This window comes from Siniperca chuatsi, linkage group LG4, assembly GCF_020085105.1.
Source record: "Siniperca chuatsi isolate FFG_IHB_CAS linkage group LG4, ASM2008510v1, whole genome shotgun sequence".
In the NCBI taxonomy this organism is placed as follows: Eukaryota; Metazoa; Chordata; class Actinopteri; order Centrarchiformes; family Sinipercidae; genus Siniperca; species Siniperca chuatsi.
In genome coordinates, this window is record NC_058045.1 from 9856103 (window position 1) to 9875806 (window position 19704).

Genomic DNA, 19704 nt, shown 5'->3' on the forward strand with positions numbered 1-19704 from the left:
TTGGGGACCGGAATGATTGTGGAGCATTTGAAGGATGGAGGGATCTTCACACAGCTCCAGTGATCTGTTGGAGATCTGCGTGATGATGGGGGGGCCAGCTGATCAGTACAGACTTTCAGGCAGGAGGGTGACACACCGTCTGGTCCTGGTGCCTTACTGATCTTCTGTCTCTGAAAGAGCCGACACACATCCTCTTCGCAGATCCTGAGTGCAGATGGGGGGTCAGTGGGGAGGGGTGAAGGGGTGGCAGGGGGTGTAGGTGGTTGTTTGATGTCGGAGTGGGCGAGGGGTGTGAATGTGGGTATGTCAAACCTACAGTAAAACACATTCAGGTCATCAGCCAGTTTTGTGATTCTCCACAGTGTGGGGAGATGGTAGCCATTTATTTCCAGGCCTCTCCACACTGACGCAGGGTTGTTGGATGAAAACCTGTTTTCCAACTTCTCAGTGTAGCTCCTCTTGGCTACTCTGATCTCCTTTGTCAGCATGCTTCTGGCCTGGTCGTACAGGATTCTAACCCCACTTCTGTAGACCACACACATGTCCTCACAAAAACTGATGTAAGATGTCACAGTTGCAGAGAGTTCATCCAGGTCTGTGGCTGCAGCTGCATCAGTGCAGTCAAAGCAGGCCTGTAATACCAACTTTGCCGTGTTGGTCCATCTCCTCACAGTCCCGACCACTGGCTTAGCAGATTGTAGTTTCTGCCTGTATGTTGGAAGAAGATGAACCAGACAGTGATCAGAGAGTCCCAAAGCTGCATGGGGAACAGAGCGATAGGCATCCTTTAATAACAACTGTGTTTAAGGCCTTTTTTTAATGTAAAAACGAAAAACATTTTTTTCTAAAAGCTTCCCAAATGTGAGGATGTGCTGCTTTTCCTTTTAATTATTTAAATGTATTTTTTTAAGAATTCTGAGGTTTGGACTATTGGCTGGACAAAAAAGCATTGTGAAGGTGTCACTTTGGGCTTTGGGTAATTGTGACAGGCACTCACTATTTTCTGATTTTTTTTTTTTACAAAGGAATAATCGATTTAATCGAGAAAATTAGCAGCAGATAAATCCATAATAAATGTAAACATTAGTTGAAGTTCTATACAAAATAGTTAAAATTAGCTTCACCTCAACCAACTACAGCAATAATATGTTGTTTACACATTAATGCATGAGTAATAATAATCTAATGATATATGATAATATATCAGTCGGAGCGGCCCTTTTCCTGCAAAATTAGTAGGTTTACTTTAATACTTTAAGTACAGTTTCCTGATTATACTTACATAAATTTATATAAGTAGGATTCTGAATGCAGGACTTTTACCTGTAATGGAGGATTTTTACAGTGTGGTATTAGTACTTTAACTTAAGTAAAGCATCTGAATACTTCCTCCGCCGCTGATGTTGACAGCACCACAGTCCTGTCCTCAGGTGGTTTAGTTGACTTGAGCGTTTTGGCCGCTGGGGGGCACGCAAAACGCACGAGAGCAAAACGTGTCGGGGCACGCGCAGCTGAGCGACAACTGTTGTAGCAGATGAATCCTCTTCCCGGGGCTGAGCGCACGGAAAAGTACAGGTTTTCGGCTCTGAGAGTCGATAAAATGTTTAATCTTATTTCTGTGGCCAGGGAAAGTTTCTGAGGGCTCACCGAGCGACTTGTAAGACATGGCAGCGTCTGAACTTTACTCCAAGGTAGGCATAATTTACTAGATTAAATTAGTGTCGGTTGTCCAGCTCATTCAACGGTTTTCTCAAGCTAACGTTAGTTAACTTAATGTTAGTTATATTTGTGGTGGTTTACTCGTGCCGTTCATTTTAATGTGTTTACTGAACAGCTTTGGGGTTTTTAAAATCTTAATATATTGCTTTTTTTTTAAAAAAAATCTGTCTGCCACTTAAAATACGCCGTATCCATCTACATTATAGGCATGACTGCTGTCTGCTGACTTCAAGTTAGCTATCCTGCCATTTTCCTGAGGTGCATGTCACTGCTGTTTTGTTGTAGTTTTGTAAAAGACTGTGTAACTGTAAGTGCAGTGGTTGAATGGCTCTGACCCGGTTTCCCCTCCATCAGTATGCCCGTGTATGGCTCCCAGATGCAGCAGAAGTGTGGAAGTCAGCAGAGCTTATCAAAGATTACACTCCTGGCGACCTGACGCTGACTCTCCAGCTGGAGGATGGCACGGTGAGACAAGCAAATGTCACACACACACACACACACACACACAGCCATACAAAGGGAGAGGCATTGATGTGAAGATGGGTGTGTGATGTTCTGTCCGAGAGCCGTGCACACATTTCTCTGCAAGAACACTGGCAATGGAGCCTCATAAATCTATGTGTTGTGGGATTAATCGAGGCAGTTGTGATGTTTGGTAAATGCACATAGATTCCCAGGCAACACAAACACCTTGTGCCTCTTAATGCAATTCTGCAAAGCTTTGAGTACAAGAAGCTAGTGTAATGTTCTGGATTCAAAATAGGTGGACTGGTAGATGAAACATTTTCACTCTGCGCTGTTGCTACCTGCAGCTGTGATGTCGAGTTTGGGCATGCACTTCAGGTATGGAAATAAGGCCAAAGTCATATCCTGAGTGAACATGAACAAGCGAGGCACAGTGGTTGCAAGTTACCTTTAACATGAAGTACAACTGATGCTAAGATTTTTATATGGTTTATCGTTGCCCCCCCCCCCACACACACTGGTTTGCCTTAACTGTTTTTTTTCTAAAATGAAAGTAACTTACTGTCTTTTGGCTCACACTAGCTAACTTTTTGTCTTTCTAGGAGGTGGAACACAAAATAGACCCCCGAACCAACAACCTGCCACCACTAAGAAACCCGAACATCCTGGTGGGGGAAAATGACCTCACAGCTCTCAGCTACCTCCACGAGCCTGCAGTGCTACACAACCTTAAAGTGCGCTTTGTTGACTCCAAGTTGATTTACACATACTGTGGTAATGAGCTTCATCTCCTTTGACTCACACTATCACTGTCACTGTAGACTTTGGAGCCCTGTTCACTGTACACGCTGACATAATCTACAGTACTTTATGCTGATTATTGTGGTGCAAATTGCTCTTAAAGGAACATGCGCTAAAATGTATTACATGAATTTGGGATATGTAATTCACATAAAATAACTATATTCAGGGTTCACTGTTCATTAATCTAAATCCATGTCAGATATCATACATTTATGTTGTTTTAATAACTAAGTCAAACTGAGAATTTTCTCCTTGTGGTATTAAGGAATTGTCCTGGTTGCCATCAATCCTTATGAGAGCCTGCCCATCTATGAAGCTGACATCATCAATGCCTACAGTGGGCAGAACATGGGAGACATGGACCCCCATATATTTGCAGTAGCAGAGGAAGCATACAAACAGATGGCCAGGTTTGAAATGAAATGTTAATTTCCTTTTATGCTGATACTCTAAATTTGTTTTATCTGATATTTGGTCTGTATCTCATCACACAGAGATGAAAGAAACCAGTCCATCATAGTGAGTGGAGAGTCGGGAGCTGGCAAAACTGTCTCTGCTAAGTACGCTATGCGTTACTTTGCCACAGTCAGCTGCTCCTCTGGCGAGGCCAATGTTGAGGAGAGAGTCCTTGCCTCCAACCCCATCATGGAGGTAACATTTAACACTACAAGAAAATAAGACAAGATTATAAAATGACAAAGGTTACTGAGAGCCTTTTGTGTGTTTTTTCTAGGCCCTTGGGAATGCCAAGACAACAAGGAATGACAACAGCAGTCGCTTTGGGAAGTACATTGAGATTGGGTTTGACAAGAAGCATTGTATAATTGGCGCTAACATGAGAACCTACTTATTGGAAAAGTCTAGAGTTGTGTTTCAGGTAAATTTTATTGGTATGGATTTAACTTGCATGTCTTTAGGTGACTACCTTCAGTGTCTGATTGTGGCCCTTTCTATCTTCTGTGTTTCTCATCGCATTTAATTGATAAAAAACACTCTCATGTGCAGCAGCAGTCTTAGCAATGTAATAACAAACAACATAAACAGCACACAGTTTAGCCTGCCTGGCCCTTGACTCAGAAAGATGGCATCATATTGGGTTTTGTTAAGCAACTGTCAACTATTTTCAAGATAATATTTGATTTTTAATATAATAATGATTTCATTTTAAGCCTGGGTTTAGCAATGTGCTTGCAGTTCATGCATGTATCTACAGTCGAAAGATCTAAACATTTTACTGAATGTGTTTGCAGTACTTGTGTAAGTTACCTGGTTCCCATTTTAAATCTGTTTGCACTACTATTAGGCCCATGGAGAAAGGAATTACCACATATTCTACCAGCTGTGTGCCTCTTCACATTTACCAGAGTTCAAAGCCTTCAAGTTAGGTATGAGAGTCACTAATATATCAGTTGTCATTTTAGCAGGATTTAGAAACAATTAAAAAAAATCAGTTGCAATAGCAGTTGTAACAGATAGTCTATTTAGTATAATATTTTATATGATTAATGTTTTAAGGTTGCGCAGATGACTTCCACTGTACTAACCAGGGTCAGAGCCCAGTCATACATGGAGTGGATGATGCCAAAGAAATGCACAATACTAGGAGGGCTTTCTCACTCTTAGGTGAGTGTTGGTTACATTTCAGTAAGGTTTGCATTTACATGTTGAATGGACAGTACTGTACATACACATTTTTTGTTTCTGGATTGATTTAGATGATTGATAATCATTTATTGTTTTATTGTTCTGTTTTCATTGTAGGAATCAGTGACAGTGATCAAATGGCAATTTACCAAATTGTGGCAGCTATTCTCCATCTTAGCAATGTGGAGGTGAAAGATCAGTCAGCAGACAGAAGCAGCATCTTGGTAAACACTGATTGCCCCTGGACCGAACAAGAGAGTATTTTGTCTTGTATATTTGCTTAATTTTATGTCCAGATGTTGTAACGAGGATGTGTAGATCTTTACCCGAATAAGATCATTATTGTTGATGTGTTTCCAGCCAGATAATGTCCACCTGATGGTGTTTTGTGAGTTGATGGGGGTGTCCTGTGAAGAAATGGCCCACTGGTTATGTCACAGGAAACTCAAGACGACCGCAGAAACCTATGTCAAGTCTGTCTCCAAAATGAATGCGGTCAATGGCCGAGATGCCCTAGCCAAACACATCTATGCCAGACTCTTCAGCTGGATTGTGGATTGTATTAACAGTGCCTTAAAATCTGCAGTGAAACAACGCTCCTTCATTGGTGTACTCGACATTTATGGGTATGTTTTCATCTCCAGGTTTGTGTTTTTTTTTTCCATTTATGTTCCCTAGATGACCAGACATTTGAATTTTTGAATTTAAACATTTAATTTCCCTCAGGTTTGAAACATTTGATGTCAACAGCTTTGAACAGTTTTGCATCAATTATGCAAATGAAAAGCTTCAACAACAGTTCAACCTGGTATGTGTCTTTTCGTGGTGAACACGTTCATATTGTAGTCAAAACATACAGTACATGTAAATCATTTTCAGCTATTACTCCCTCCAGCATGTCTTCAAACTTGAGCAAGAGGAGTACTTGAAAGAGGAGATTCCTTGGACATTGATAGATTTCTATGACAACCAGCCGTGCATTAATCTCATTGAGGCCAAGCTGGGTATCCTGGACCTTTTGGATGAAGAATGCAAGGTAAAATGCCAGTTTAATTTATTTTAAACAAAATTCTGTTCAGCTACTTTCCACTGGAAGAATCTCCCCCATGCTATGTTAGGAGGTTATGAGTAAGGCCATGACTAACTGATGTGTCAGCTCTTCCGCTTTCCATAGATGCCCAAAGGCTCTGATGACACATGGGCCCAGAAACTGTACAACACCCTCCTGAAGCAGAATGCTTACTTTGATAAACCCAGGTTATCAAATAGAGCTTTCATCATCCACCACTTTGCTGACAAGGTAAAACACAGTTGGTTGTCTCATGCTGAGGTGGGATTGTGTCTCAATGGTCAGTAAATGGATGGATGACTCTTGTTTTCCTATCAAGAGCACCAATAGAGTCAAGTGTGAAATTGTAATAACTTTGTCTGCAAAGTCAGAATTCTATGCCTTCACCACAAGTGTTTGGTGATTCTATTTTTAGAGCAGCACTAATCAGTCTACTTCAGACTCTGAAATATGAATATGACCTTTACTGTTTGAGTCAAAGAACACTGTATGACCTGGTCCTTTGTGCCTAGGTGGAGTACCAGTGTGGGAGTTTCCTGGAGAAAAACAAGGACACAGTCAATGAGGAGCAGATAAATGTGCTGAAAAAGAGCAAGGTGAAAGAGTTTATTAATAGTTTATTTTCACTTCCTAGTCACTTTGTCAGTCTTTGTGTCGATCAAAGGAATTCAATGTCAACACCTTCTCAACTAAAAGCAAATGACTGTAAAGTACATTTTGTCCCTGGGCACACACCCTAGAATTGTTCAGCCACAACTATTGGAGGAAAAACACTCACTTTTTCCAATTTCAGATTGAAAACACTGCCACCTGCTGTTCAATGGTAACTTTGTATTTTGTCTGAAAAATTATCTTTTCAGGTTGATTTGCTGCTGAAGCTGTTTGAGGATGATGAGAAGGCAACAAGTTCTACTAACAAGCGTACCAGTGTCATTGGAAGGGCTGGTCAGGCTCAGAGGGATAATAAGAAGACTGTTGGACTGCAGGTGAGAGCATAAAAGCAGGCAACATGATATTTGGTGATAGTGTGTGATAGTTTGTCGTACAGTTACAGTTTTCATCGTCATGAAAAACCTGGGGACAATGCATAATAAAAAATATTTGTGGAGAAGTTATAGAAAATTATATTTAATTAAATAGTTTCCTCAGCTGGTCAGGTTTAGTTGCCTTTAAGGAAATAACTAATCACCAAACAATGTACAATTGGATCATTTCTAAGTGATGTCAGTCAAAATACGATATTGGATTTAAACTAAATGTTCAAGCACATTTTTACAATTCATTTATTTCCATATTTACATATCAAGGATTTATTATTTGTTGGATTATTGTCTTTTTACTCAGTTTCGACAATCTCTACATTTGCTGATGGACACACTAAATGCTACAACTCCTCACTATGTGCGCTGCATCAAGCCAAATGACCTTAAAGCTTCATTCACGTGAGGAGGATGATTTCACTCTTCTGTTTCGTAAGATTATCTGCAACAAGCACAAATGAATGAGTAATACACTCATCTTTGTAACGGGTGTTTGTATGTATCTTTTATAAAGCTTGGACCCTGTGAGGGCAGTGCAGCAGCTTCGAGCATGTGGCATCCTCGAAACAATCCGGATCTCAGCAGCAGGCTTCCCATCTAGGTAGCATATCAGCAACAGCATCTGGTACAGAGTACAGGGCCATGGGTAGTTGTACCCCAATTATATGTTTATAATACATAGACCTATAAAAATAATATGTCCAACTTGTCTTTATTTATATGAATATTGTAGATGGACCTATCAGGAATTCTTTAGTCGTTATCGGGTCCTCATGAAGCAAAAGGATGTGCTTCCTGATAGAAAACAAACCTGCAAAAATCTCCTGGAAAAACTTATAAAGGTATGTCTGAATTGTGTAAAAGCATTCCCATAATGTCAGTAATAAAATAAATGTAACTTTCACAGACCCACTAAAATATTACATATTATATTTGCTAATGTATATTCTGTTTTGTTCCAAGGACCAGGATAAGTATCATTTTGGCAAAAACAAGATCTTCTTCAGGGCTGGTCAGGTGGCTTACCTGGAGAAGCTGCGTTCAGACAAGTTGCGTATGGCTTGTGTCCGCATCCAGAAGACTATCCGCTGCTGGCTGGCTCGTAAAAAGTACCTGAGGATGAGGCAATCTGCTGTAACCATACAGAGACATGTACGGGGTCACCAGGCACGCTGGTGAGTGGAGATGTTAAACAACAGCAGAATAAGAAGGACAGGTACATATATCAATGTCTAGCTGCTCTAGCATATTTCTTACATGTTTTTTTATTTCCTGTCAGTTATGTTAAGTTTCTGCGAAGAACCAGAGCAGCTGTTGTCATTCAGCGGAACATGCGTATGTGGGTGACCAGGAGACGCTACCAACAGCAGCGCTCTGCAGCTATCACTATTCAGTGCTTCTTGAGGGCCTACATGGCTAAAAAGCAGTACTATAAGGTAATGCCATGCTTGATATACATTTTGAGGCCTTTAGGAATTAAATAAGTTTTTTGAGTCTTTTTGACTGGAAGGTTTTGTAGTCAAAATGTATTTTTTACTAACATAATTCCAGAAGGCAATATCAACATCAGCCTTGATTTTAGCTTGTCAGCTCAGTATTTTTGAGTTTGTTTCCTGGAGTTTGAAAGAGTTTTAAAGGGAATTTTCTCAACCCATAGAGGAACTTGATAGTTGACTGAAACTGGATTTAAAAGGTGTCACCAAGAAAATAGGACTTAGTGCCTCTTGAATATAATATGGAAAATTTCCCAGCTGAAAGGAAGCCCAGATGTGCCAGGTTCCGGTAGTAACATTGTTGAGGCAGTGAAGCCTTGTAGCAGCAGTACACAGACTACACCAGATTGTTTTCCACTTCCTAAACTTTGATTGCTGTGTAAGATTCTTAATCATTAAGTCATATCAATAGAGTGACAATATTTGTACTTTGCTGACCTTATTTACACATTTAAATTAAATGTTGTTTCGAATTTATACAGACAATTTCACTGGAATTGCATTGCTAGGCAACAGCTTGGGTCCATGTTTACTTCCTGTCAGCTGAGATCATTCACATACACAGGAACATTTTAAATGTTTACGTTTAAAACTGTGAAATGGTTTGGCAACAGGTAGGTTATGTAAGAATGATACACATGGTGTTTATGCAATTTATTTTTATTAAAAAAAATGCATTAGCACTTTTGATGTAGAAATAATATTACCATCAAGTTGAAGAAAGAATCCAAAATGTTGTGCACAAAGCCCCTGGATTTTCACCGTACCTCTTCTTAACACTTATTGCAGGTCTTATCATTGTCATTTCAGATATAAACTTGACATTATATATTTGTCTTTCTGTTCACAGTTGATGTTTGAGCAAAAGGCTGTGGTCATCCAGAAGTGGGTGAAAGGCTTGCTGGCTAGACGGTGTTATAGACGCACCCTGGCAGCCATCGTCCTGCTGCAGAGCTGTGTACGTCGCATGAGGGCCAAGAAAGAATTGAAGAAGCTGAAATTGGAGGCGCGCTCTGTGGAGCACTTCAAGAAGCTCAACATTGGCATGGAAAACAAGATTATGCAGTTACAGCACAAGATAAATGAGCAGGTGAGTATGGATATCTAGTTTTGTCTGTGATAGTTGTGTGTGTGTCTGTATGTATGTGTGTATATGTATGTGTGTGTGTGTATGTATATATATATATATATTCTGAATCTACCATAAGAAAAAAAAAACAGTTGCTGGAGAAACATTGGGTCATTGGGAGTTGTCGTATCACATGCACAGCATGTGTGTGTTTCTCCCCCTGCAGCATAAAGAAAACAGAGAGCTCAGTGAGAGGCTGAATGCTGTGGAGAAGACCCAGACTATGGAGAGAGAGAAACAGAACAGAGAGATTGAAAACCTACGTAGATCAGAGCAGGAGGCCAAAGCCAAGGCAGAGACGCTTCCCTCGCTGCTGGAGCAACTCTCCTTCCTTCAGCACGAGCTGGAAAACACCAGCAGAGAGAAAGAAGACCTGGAAGAGCAGACAAAAGTCTACAAGGAGCAGACGCAACAGGTAGGCCTACTACACTTCAAATAAGTCTGTCTGACTTGACTGCCTGGCAACTTCACTAGAATTTTCTACATAGCACTCTTTCTTTAATTATCTGGAATGGTAATAGGTGAGATTAATGACATAGCATTGGTGGCGATACATAAGTACCTTCAATGACATTTAGTTAAAATCATATTGTACCTCACACCACTAAACTGTCATTTTCCACGCTAAGTCGTACAGCAGAGGTTAAGGGAGGCTAAGACTAAGAACACATGATTTTGTTTCCTCTCACAATCAGGTGGTGGAAGAGCTTAATATGAAGAACAGCTTGTTGAGCAGCGAGAAAGATGAACTGAACAAACTAATCCTGGAACAAGCCCAACAGTTAACAGGTACTGAGCAGTTCACCTCAAACCTCCACAGTCCTTAAGTAATGGCTGCATTTAGAATGAATAAATAAACAAAACTGTGTGGTTTCAGAGATTAAAACCAACATCGAGAATACAAAACAGATGGAGAAGGACTTAACTGAAGAGCGCTCTCGCTACCAAAGTCTACTGAGTGAACACCTGCATCTGGAGGAGCAGAATAGAGACCTCAAGGATGAGATGAATCTCAGCATTGTGAGGAACACTTCATTTGGCATCACAGTGTTTAAATAGTTGTCATTTGATACATCTTGATCTATGGATTTTAACAACATGGCAATTTCAAGATAGTGTTAATAACCAGAATCACTTATACTGAGAAGTGCAGTAGTTGTGCAAAACTTTTTACATGATGATAATGGCTTACAGAGTATACAGAAACCAGTTACCTGTACCAACAGGTAAAATGTTAACAGAGTGTCAGTGTACAAGTTATATTTGTCATTAGAAAAATGTTTCTCATGGATGGAACAAGTTTAGGTCTGGCTACTTACTCCTGTAACTTGTATTTTTTTTCACATCTAATCAGAGTTCAAGCAAATCTAGTCACAAGAGGACAGACTCCAATTACAGCAGTAACTCATCGGAATTCATTCAGAGCTTAGGCTCTACTGAGGGAGAAGACAGCTCTATACAAACAGAGGTAATGTAAAAAACTACACTGTATCATGGTGCATTATCAGAATTGCCTAAAAGTGATATTCTGCCCAAAATGTATCTTTTTTTAGAATGAAATATTCACCCTCTGTACACTTAAAGGTGGCTGTAAAACATTTGTATTGGCAAAGAATAGCAGCTGTGTGGTGTGAACACAGTCTGTTACAAGGAATTCTAGCTTTCATGGTGGAAAAAATGTTTGTCATGGTGGAGAAATCGGTGTCATCTACAAACTTGAGCAGCTTTACTGATGTGTCAGTTAAAATGTTGACATGCTCACTATAAAATGATTGCTGTGAATAGTTAGATTACAAGGTTTATGGTTACCATATTTTCCTAATAACCTGGACAAAAAAGGGAAGGAAAATAGAGGTGCTTCCTGATGTTTGTTGATGAATTTACAGAGCACCTACAGGGAACTGAACTCTCATTTCTTGAACAGCTGTGGAAAGATTTTTTTCTGGCCTTGTCTGTCTTATAAACCTATTAGTGCAGAACTTTAGTTAGTTTGTGAAGAGATTAATCAACCAATACCTGCTGTGTTTTGTTAGGATGAGACCCAGTCGACGGTGGACCTGTCTGTCCTGCTGAAGCTCCAGAGAAGAGTGAAGGAACTGGAGCAGGACAAACAGTCACTATGGCAGCAGCTGGATAAGAGAGAAGAAGCCCAACAAGAAAAGGCAAAGGTATGGACTGAAACACCAGTCTTGTTTCTTAATGGTGAAATTAAAAATTATAAAACAGACAGAAGAATTTTGTATCAATAAGTGATTAGTTATTTTTTGGTTGATATCTACATTGTCTGTATATATTTCTAAAAAGCATGTGGAGGAGCAGAGAACTGTTGGCAGAGCAGAACTGGACTTGGAAACACTGAAGGTATGACTTGGTCAGATACATGTTTTAGTATCCAAGTCCACAAAGAGTCATCCCATTAATATATCTTATATCTTACTGAACGATGAATAGAGACAAAAATTAATTTGTAGATATTTGATTTGTTTATGTTTCTCTAAATGTCTTAATGCAGCGGCAAGAACTGGAGTCAGAGAACAAGAAGTTGAAGCAGGATCTAAATGAGCTGCGGACATCTCTGACCAATGAGGGAAGTAAATATGCACCCCCTGCCCCCGGCTCTCAGCCCTATAACATACTGCTGGAGCATCTCACTTCTTCCAATGAGGAGCTGGAGATGCGAAAAGAGGAAGTGCTGCTCCTCCGGTCTCACATGGTCCGCCAAGAGGCTCTTAAACATAAGGTGAGAAAATAAATGACATTGTTACACTTATCATATTTTTATTCAGTATTTTGCATTTAATGCAACAGATATCTGACAATACCTAGATATAATTTATCCCATATGAACTGACCTCTAGGACTCTGTGCTCGGGGAAGGTGTGAAATTAGATCTGAGTGACATTCCCTCATTTCAAGATGTTGACAGGTAAGACTATGTGACTTCCAGTCCAGCTTAAATCCATCAGGTGGTACAGTTATGTGTTATTTAAATTCTCTGATGGTGTTCCTTAGAGCCACTGACATCCATACCCTGAATGAAGATGGAGAGCTGTGGCTGGCTTATGAAGGCTTGAAAGAGACCAATAGGTAATGAACTAATACTCTGTAGTTGGTTGGTACATATGAGCACGTTCATGCCATATGGAATTGAATACTATCCCTCTATCCTTTAGACTTCTGGAGTGCCAGATGCAGGAGCAGGAACGTGTTCACAGTGAGAAGTATAGGAAGCTGCATGAGGAGGTGAACAAGTTGAAGAATGAAAAGGAGCAACAGCAGAAGCTGATGGCCCAGAGCCTCCTCCTGCCCGAAGATGCTCGCATTGAGGCGAGCCTGAACCATGAGATCATACGGCTCACCAATGAGAACCTGGTGGGTCTGCTCAGCCTGATCTGTCACTCTGCTTTTAATCAATTATTACGACTTGTGTGTAATTATTTTCACATTTATTGTTCTTTGAGGAAACATTGTGATGTTGAATCAGCAAAGAATAGCATATAAACAAATGTACAGTAATAGAAAAAACAAGAGTAAGGAAAGTGTTATATTTATGATTTAATAACTTTTTGAGTTTCTACTGGGCAAAAAAGATTCTCACCATGTTGCTATGTACAGATGTTTTAAATTCACAGTTTTAAAAATCACTTCCATGCTGTGTATGAAAGTTTGGTTTGCCCTCACTCTAATCTAGTATGTTTAATTTTAGGAACTCATGGAGCAGCAAGAGAAACAAGACAAAACCATGCGCAAATTGAAAAAACAACTTAAACTTTACATAAAGAAAGTTGATGATTTTGAAGGTAATCACATGGCATTGACTGTTTTCATACAGTATATTTTCTAGATGACATTAGCACAGCATTTATCCTGTGATTATTGTGTCTCTCATGTTTAGCAGGTGCTCAGAAAAAGAATAATTCTTCTGTGATGAACGCTCCTGTCAGAGCAGTGAACATTACCCGCAAGGAGAAAGAGTATCAGGGCATGTTGGAGTACAGGCAGGGTGACGAGAGCCGCTTGCTTAAGAATGTGGTCATAGGTACGTTAAACCTGTTTTGCTCAAGCAAATAATTTTCTGAACTGTTTTTAGAATTGCATGCAAAAGTTTCTCACAGAGTACACAGTATTTGTGGATTTTGCCTTGAAATGTTATCTTCACAGATCTGAAGCCTCGTGGTGTAGCAGTGAGCTTCATTCCTGGGCTTCCAGCTTACATCATCTTCATGTGCCTACGATATGCTGACAATGTGAATGATGATCAGCGAGTCAGTGCTCTGCTCAATTCCACCATCAGCAGCATCAAAGGGGTCATTAAGGTGTAGTATATAACTTTGATTTGTGCAAAGAAAGTGACTGATGTGTTTATTATCAATTAATTTTGACACTGTTTCTATAGAGGAGAGGGGATGATTTTGAAGTGGTGTCTTTTTGGCTGGCCAACACATGCAGATTAATGCACTGTCTGAAGCAGTACAGTGGAGACGAGGTAAGCTTGGCAACGCTTTGATGACAGTTATGTTTACAGTTGTACATGTCCCTTATTTAACCCTGGATGTCTGTACAACCTCTTTATATTGTAGGTTGTCATGACCCACAACACTGCTAAGCAGAATGAGCACTGCCTGACCAACTTTGAACTGTCAGAGTACCAGCAGGTTTTTGGTGATCTAGCCATCCAAATTTACCGCCAGCTCATTAAATGCATGGAGGACAACCTGCAGCCCCTGATTGGTGAAGAAACATAATCTCACTATAAGATATCTCATAAGATATAACATTGTGTTCTTCAGAAGCCTGACCATAATGGAACCACATGCAATGTATTTTTCCTCAATTTGTTTCTTAGTGGCAAGTATGCTGGAGCACGAGCCAATCCAGGGTGTTATGGGGTCCAAACCGACAGGCCTGAGGAAGAGAAGTACCAGTTTCCCAGTGGAGGGGGCTGTTACAGTGGAAGTCCTCCTGCAGCGCCTTGGCCTCTTCCACACGACCATGTGTCAGCATGGGATGGACTCAGAACTCATTAAACAGGTGGTCAAGCAGCAGTTTTACATCATCTGTGCGCTCACACTCAACCACCTACTGCTGCGGAAGGACATGTGCTCCTGGAGTAAAGGCCTGCAGATCAGGTACAGCACAGAATGGTCATTGGCCAGTTGTTGTAGTTATTGCCATGAAATTAGAGGGACAGAAGCGTATCGATTGAGGTGGGTCAGTCCTTGCCTACATCAAGCAAGCTTTCTCAGGCAATATCTCAAGACACCCACTGGTGTGATTGTTACAAAACTTGCAGACAATTATGCATCTTCATAGTATTGTGGCGTTTAAGATTTTCTACTGATAGAAAGATAATACTTTAAACTAAAGAAACCTCAGGTAATATGTTAAATGATTAGGCTAAATAAAAACATCCTGCAAAGGAGTTATGTTTAGTGTTTTCTTTGCAAAATATCTTTATTGAACAAGCTCAAATTTACATTAAGCACAGAAAAAACATTAACAATATGTTTTATTTAAACCCATCAACAAATAGGCCTCTTTGTTTCATCTCCTCATGCACTCCATCCCATCCCATACACCCATACACTGCTGTCTGTTACTATAGACAGTGTACAAAAATAATCATACCAAAATTGCCGTAAATAAATAAATCCCTTCACGTACTGGATCATAGGACTCCAAGTGGAATAAAACTTGTGGGCAGAGCCTCTCAGTGCACACACAGTCAAAGGGATGCCTTAGGAGGGGCTTGGAACTTCCAGTTTGATATGTTTAGTGTTGTGTTAATTCAGAGTTAGAACCACTTTCATATTTATCACCGAATATGAAGCTATAGCCTGATAATCAGAGTGAAATGCCATTTCATTACATTTCATTTCATTACACTTCATTTATATACTGAAGATTTGATTTCAGGGTTTTTAAGGACTAGAACCAGCTTTGGAATTTGACTTGCACAAACATATTTACAGCATGTAGGGTGTCACAGACATTAACACACACTGTAATAGAACAACCTGATCTTGAACAGTGAATGACATATTGTATATTTATATTTGATTAACTTTACAATAGCAGTAAATCGTTCTTTGTCATACAAGCAGCAACATCGTTCAACATCCACCTTACTCTGGTTTCACAGAACAGATGTCAGGTTGGACCTTGCTAGACAGTACCTTGGTTTAGTCTGAATTGTTTGTCCATTTCTTCTGGCTTCAGGTACAATGTTTGGCAGTTGGAGGAGTGGCTGGCGGAGAGGGAGCTTGCAGACTGCGGTGCCAAGGAGACTCTGGAGCCTCTCGTACAGGCTGCACAGCTTCTACAGATCAAGAAAAAGACTGAGGCAGACGCCCAAGCTATTTGCACTATGTGCACCGCCCTCACCACAGCACAGGTCTATCATCAGTAAATGTTCAGCCTTGTTAAAATGTAGACATGATATGTTGCTAGTGCTTTGATCATTGTTGGTTTGTGTCAGCAGATTGTAAAAGTGTTGACCTTGTACACCCCAGTCATCGAATTTGAAGAGCGAGTGCCAACCACTTTTATCACAACTATTAAAGTGAGTAGCTGTGGGTGGGCAAGAATGCAGTGCTCTTTTATACTCAGTCTTGTGTTTAGTAATACTATTTCAACTTTTTATTTATTTAATTTTGTTACTATATCTGCTTTTTTATTTCTTTATTTTAGAACCTTTTGAAAGACAGAGTTGAGTCATCCACCTTGATGATGGACACCAAGAAGATCTTTTCCATCACTCTCCTCTTCACACCCTCCTCGGTTGCTCTGGAGACCATCCAGATCCCTGCTAGCCTCAATCTGGGCTTCCTTACCCGCATCTAGACCAGTGACCTCTGACACTTAAACTTTGTTGTCTTAATTCTGTTTACCAGAGTGAAAACACCCAACACCAAAGTTTGTACCAGTTGTAATGTTTTCACTATCACTGATTATTGCAGTACTGCTGCAGAATAGATTTGTTGTTTATATGCATCTATGTACAGTAATAGCTTCTCAGCACTGCATAGCCAAAGAGTAATTGTATGAACAGTGAATCTGCAAAAAAAGTATTTTAAAAGGTCACATTGCCACACCTAATGTATTGCTGATAAAGGTGTTGATAGTATTTTGTGAATTCATGGGTACATTAATGTATTCATGGGTATGATTTTTCCTAATTGTTGGGATTTACAATGGTTAAAGGGGGCACCAAATTGTGTAGGTGCGATCAGTTAAATTTGGCTATCAAAATTATCAAACAATCATAAAATATAGCCACAGGCGGCAATTCTGGGGTTCAAGCCAACACAGACCATTAGAAGTCTAAAGCTTTTGATCTGGACCTGGTCAAATGTCTGGATGTTCAAAAGCAGTGAAATCTCCCTTTTTTGCATTTTCACAAATAGAATGAAGAAAACAAACAATTTCTGATTCATAGTCTGATTCGTGTTATGCCACGCACATTTTGCCCTTGTAGCACCCCCTAGCGGTCAATTTGAAGGAAACTTTTGGGGTATGTTTGAGGTTCTTACATGGACATATCCTGGAAGTTTTGTGATGATTGAACAATCAATTTCTGATTTATAGTCCGATTTGTGTTATGCCACGCCCATTTAAGTTTTGTGATGATTGGCCCAACAGTTGACTTTGTTCTATTTAGTGATGAGCCATGCATCTTTTGAAGTTCATTGGTCAATGCCTTGAAAACTAAAAAAAGATATCAACAAGCTTTATAGAAATTTTGATACGCTTCGTCCAATTATAATCCACTTAAAATTTGGTAGCAATCGGACCAACGGTTTAAGAGGAGATGTCAGAAATGTTTTTCAAAAAATTAAAAATTGTAGAAAATCTAGTTAGGCAGACTTTAGTGGTCCAAGAGGCTTTTTTGTAGAGCACATTGAGCTGGACTTGTGAGAGAAATTTCAAGTCATTCGGACTTATGGTGTGAGGGGCGTGGCCTGTTCAAAATGGCATTTTTGGGCCTTAATTACACCGCCACCATGTGGTTGAGTGGGCTAATTTTTGTGGAAGCACATGCACATCATTTCCAGTTATTTGGCTAAGTTTCGTATTTCTAACTCATTCCAGCTCACAAAAATTTGAGCCACAGCACAAGACAAGGCCCTTGCGGCGCTGCTGTTAGATCAGAGGGTTTGGTTCTGCTGTGTGTCTGCTCCAAGCAGGTCACACTGAGAGGGAGAAAGCAGCAGCTGCCTGCTGCTTTGGAAGACTTCCTGGAGAAGAGAGAGAACAGTAGCCAATGACTCTTTTATTGACCTGGTGACATCATGGGTCACAGGTCAGACCAATGGTAGCTGGAAGCTGGGTCCATGGGGCGGGTTCACCTAGGTGTGAATACCTGGAGGATTTGAGTTCAATGGCTCTCCTTTATTTACAGAATAAAAGACCATGCAGTCTCCTAATAAAAGTTCAGTTAAAGTCCCACTAATGAATGAATGAGTCTGTTGAGTGCCAGTGGTCCCAACACTAATAAAATATCTAAATTCAAGTAAGGAAATTTGACTTTTCACATCATACCATCTGCAAGTGACAAGTTTCTGATTATTGGGATAGATAAATGTATCCTAGTAACTATGAACTGGAGTGTTTCCATGGACAAATTGAAAAAAAAAAAGGATAACCATGAGCAATGTTAAAATATTAATGTGCATCTGATTTAAATGTTGTCGGTCATATTAAAGGCTGGCTTTTCAGTAAAATGGTTTGAAGTGCTTAAAAACACTGCACAAAGAGTATCACTACCTCATGAGGTGTTATGAATCTTGTATCTCAAGCTTTTTGTCCCCAAAGTGGGGTCTTTGAACCACCAGGGAGTCCCTAAGAAGATGTAGAATATTTTAATTATGTTTAGTATTCTCTTTCTTGACACTGGCTCACTCACTGTTGTAATCTGTGATATGCAGTTATGTAATAAGGTATACAGTTGTATTTAACAGTAGATATCCTTCATGGAACAAATATAATGAAATAGGGACTTGCACTCTAATCCTAATATATTTGGGAGGAGAGCTGTAGGTTTGAGACTTAACATGGACCAGAAGACTCGGGATCTGTTAGAGAGTCCTTGACATGGAGATGTTTGGGGATCTCTGAATTCATTTGGATGTAGAAATATGCATGTACTGGACTGATGTAACTAACTTCCAGTCTAAGTGATATCTGAATCTTACTGTACATGCTCAGCATGCTATGCTGCCCAGTCATGTAATTTTCTATCCCTCCATGTTAATGATTGCTCTGTATTTGCAAATGCATAAACGATTTATCTCTTAAGGATTCTGAGCTGTGCACACTAGGAATGTGTTAATGTGTTTCCTTATATAAGTCTCTGTAAAACTCAGACGTTCCCCCTGTTTTTCAGTTTTGCAAGTGCAGTGATATTGTGGGTCAAGTTGGTATAAGGTGGTGAAATATTTACTTTTTATCATTTTCAACTATTTGTGGTAAAGCAGTGGCTGAAATAAGTTCACATATGGGACCAATGTCTGTATCCGGTTTCCTTTGTTGTCACAATCCTTGATCAAACGAGCACACCCACTCTGTCAAGCCGCTGTCACAAGACGGGAGGGCGGAGTCACAGTCAAAGTCCACTGCAGGTGAGCGACAAGTCAACCAGGAAGACACGAGACATACCTGGAACATGAGTAGTTGGGCTTTCAGAATAAAAGAGCCAGGTTTGGCACTTTTTGATAGCATCGTCCTCAACAGCAATGGTTTCCAACCTTTTGGCTTGTGACCCCTCAAAATTAACCAATGGCTACTTATAACCCCACTTCACAGCTTTATTGTGGACGTGATGTGGAGTTCAACCAAAGAATTTCCCTTTCCGATTGTTTAATTTGAAAGACTTTTAGAGGTCTGAAGAGGTGAGATTATCAGTATAAGAAAAGCTAAGATTAGAGAAAAGTATTACAGAAATATGTTTTTAATATATTTTCCCCCTTTCCCATTACTTTTATCTTCTTGCGTCACCTCAGACCATCTCAGATTGATCTTGGGACCCCATGCTTTACATATCAGTATTAATAATAGTAACAAAAAATATCTAAATATAAGAAGAGCTTCAGCGTTAAGTCAGAAAGACACAAGTCAGTCAGACCAGAAATCAAGGGTAAAGTACAAGTAATAAATGCATAGTATAACATTAGTTATACCTGTACTTAATACTAAAATAGTAAATTGAAGCAGACTTTGGTAAACAGTTAACGGATAATGTGCGTAGTGAAACATTGGTTTAAGTGAATGTCAAAGAAAGAAAAATGTTTAAATCAGTGAGAATTATTTTGTAAATTATGACCGGAAATGCGATGTAATTCT

General features: G+C 39.8%; 1 protein-coding gene across 2 annotated transcripts; it reads left to right on the top strand.

The window, feature by feature from the left end:
* Positions 1-1494: 1494 nt before the first annotated feature.
* LOC122875373 (unconventional myosin-Va-like) lies at positions 1495-18106 on the top strand. Of its 2 annotated transcripts, none has more exons than XM_044194365.1 (40): positions 1495-1691; positions 2074-2184; positions 2787-2958; positions 3254-3398; positions 3483-3639; positions 3722-3865; positions 4292-4373; positions 4504-4611; positions 4750-4856; positions 4993-5258; positions 5359-5440; positions 5528-5668; positions 5807-5932; positions 6214-6297; positions 6562-6687; positions 7046-7143; positions 7256-7342; positions 7475-7583; positions 7705-7916; positions 8021-8177; positions 9085-9324; positions 9530-9778; positions 10059-10152; positions 10241-10383; positions 10718-10831; positions 11397-11531; positions 11668-11724; positions 11876-12103; positions 12222-12289; positions 12376-12450; positions 12537-12735; positions 13070-13163; positions 13262-13402; positions 13525-13679; positions 13760-13849; positions 13944-14094; positions 14210-14492; positions 15583-15757; positions 15845-15925; positions 16054-18106. In XM_044194365.1, the coding sequence occupies exons 1-40, from the start codon at positions 1665-1667 to the stop codon at positions 16204-16206; spliced, it is 5466 nt and encodes a 1821-aa protein (XP_044050300.1). In that variant the 5' UTR covers positions 1495-1664; the 3' UTR covers positions 16207-18106. The 2 variants fall into 2 exon arrangements, with proteins under 2 accessions (XP_044050300.1, XP_044050299.1); XM_044194364.1 differs by having other exon boundaries at positions 1496-1691; positions 13259-13402.
* The last annotated feature ends 1598 nt before the right edge of the window (positions 18107-19704 follow it).

Coding starts and splice junctions, on each gene's coding strand:
- LOC122875373 (XM_044194364.1), top strand. CDS start 1,665: ATGGCAGCGTCTGAACTTTACTCCAAG. Junction 12,451..12,536: donor GGCTTGAAAGAGACCAATAG/GTAATGAACTAA, acceptor TCTATCCTTTAG/ACTTCTGGAGTGCCAGATGC. Junction 14,095..14,209: donor CAACCTGCAGCCCCTGATTG/GTGAAGAAACAT, acceptor TTTGTTTCTTAG/TGGCAAGTATGCTGGAGCAC.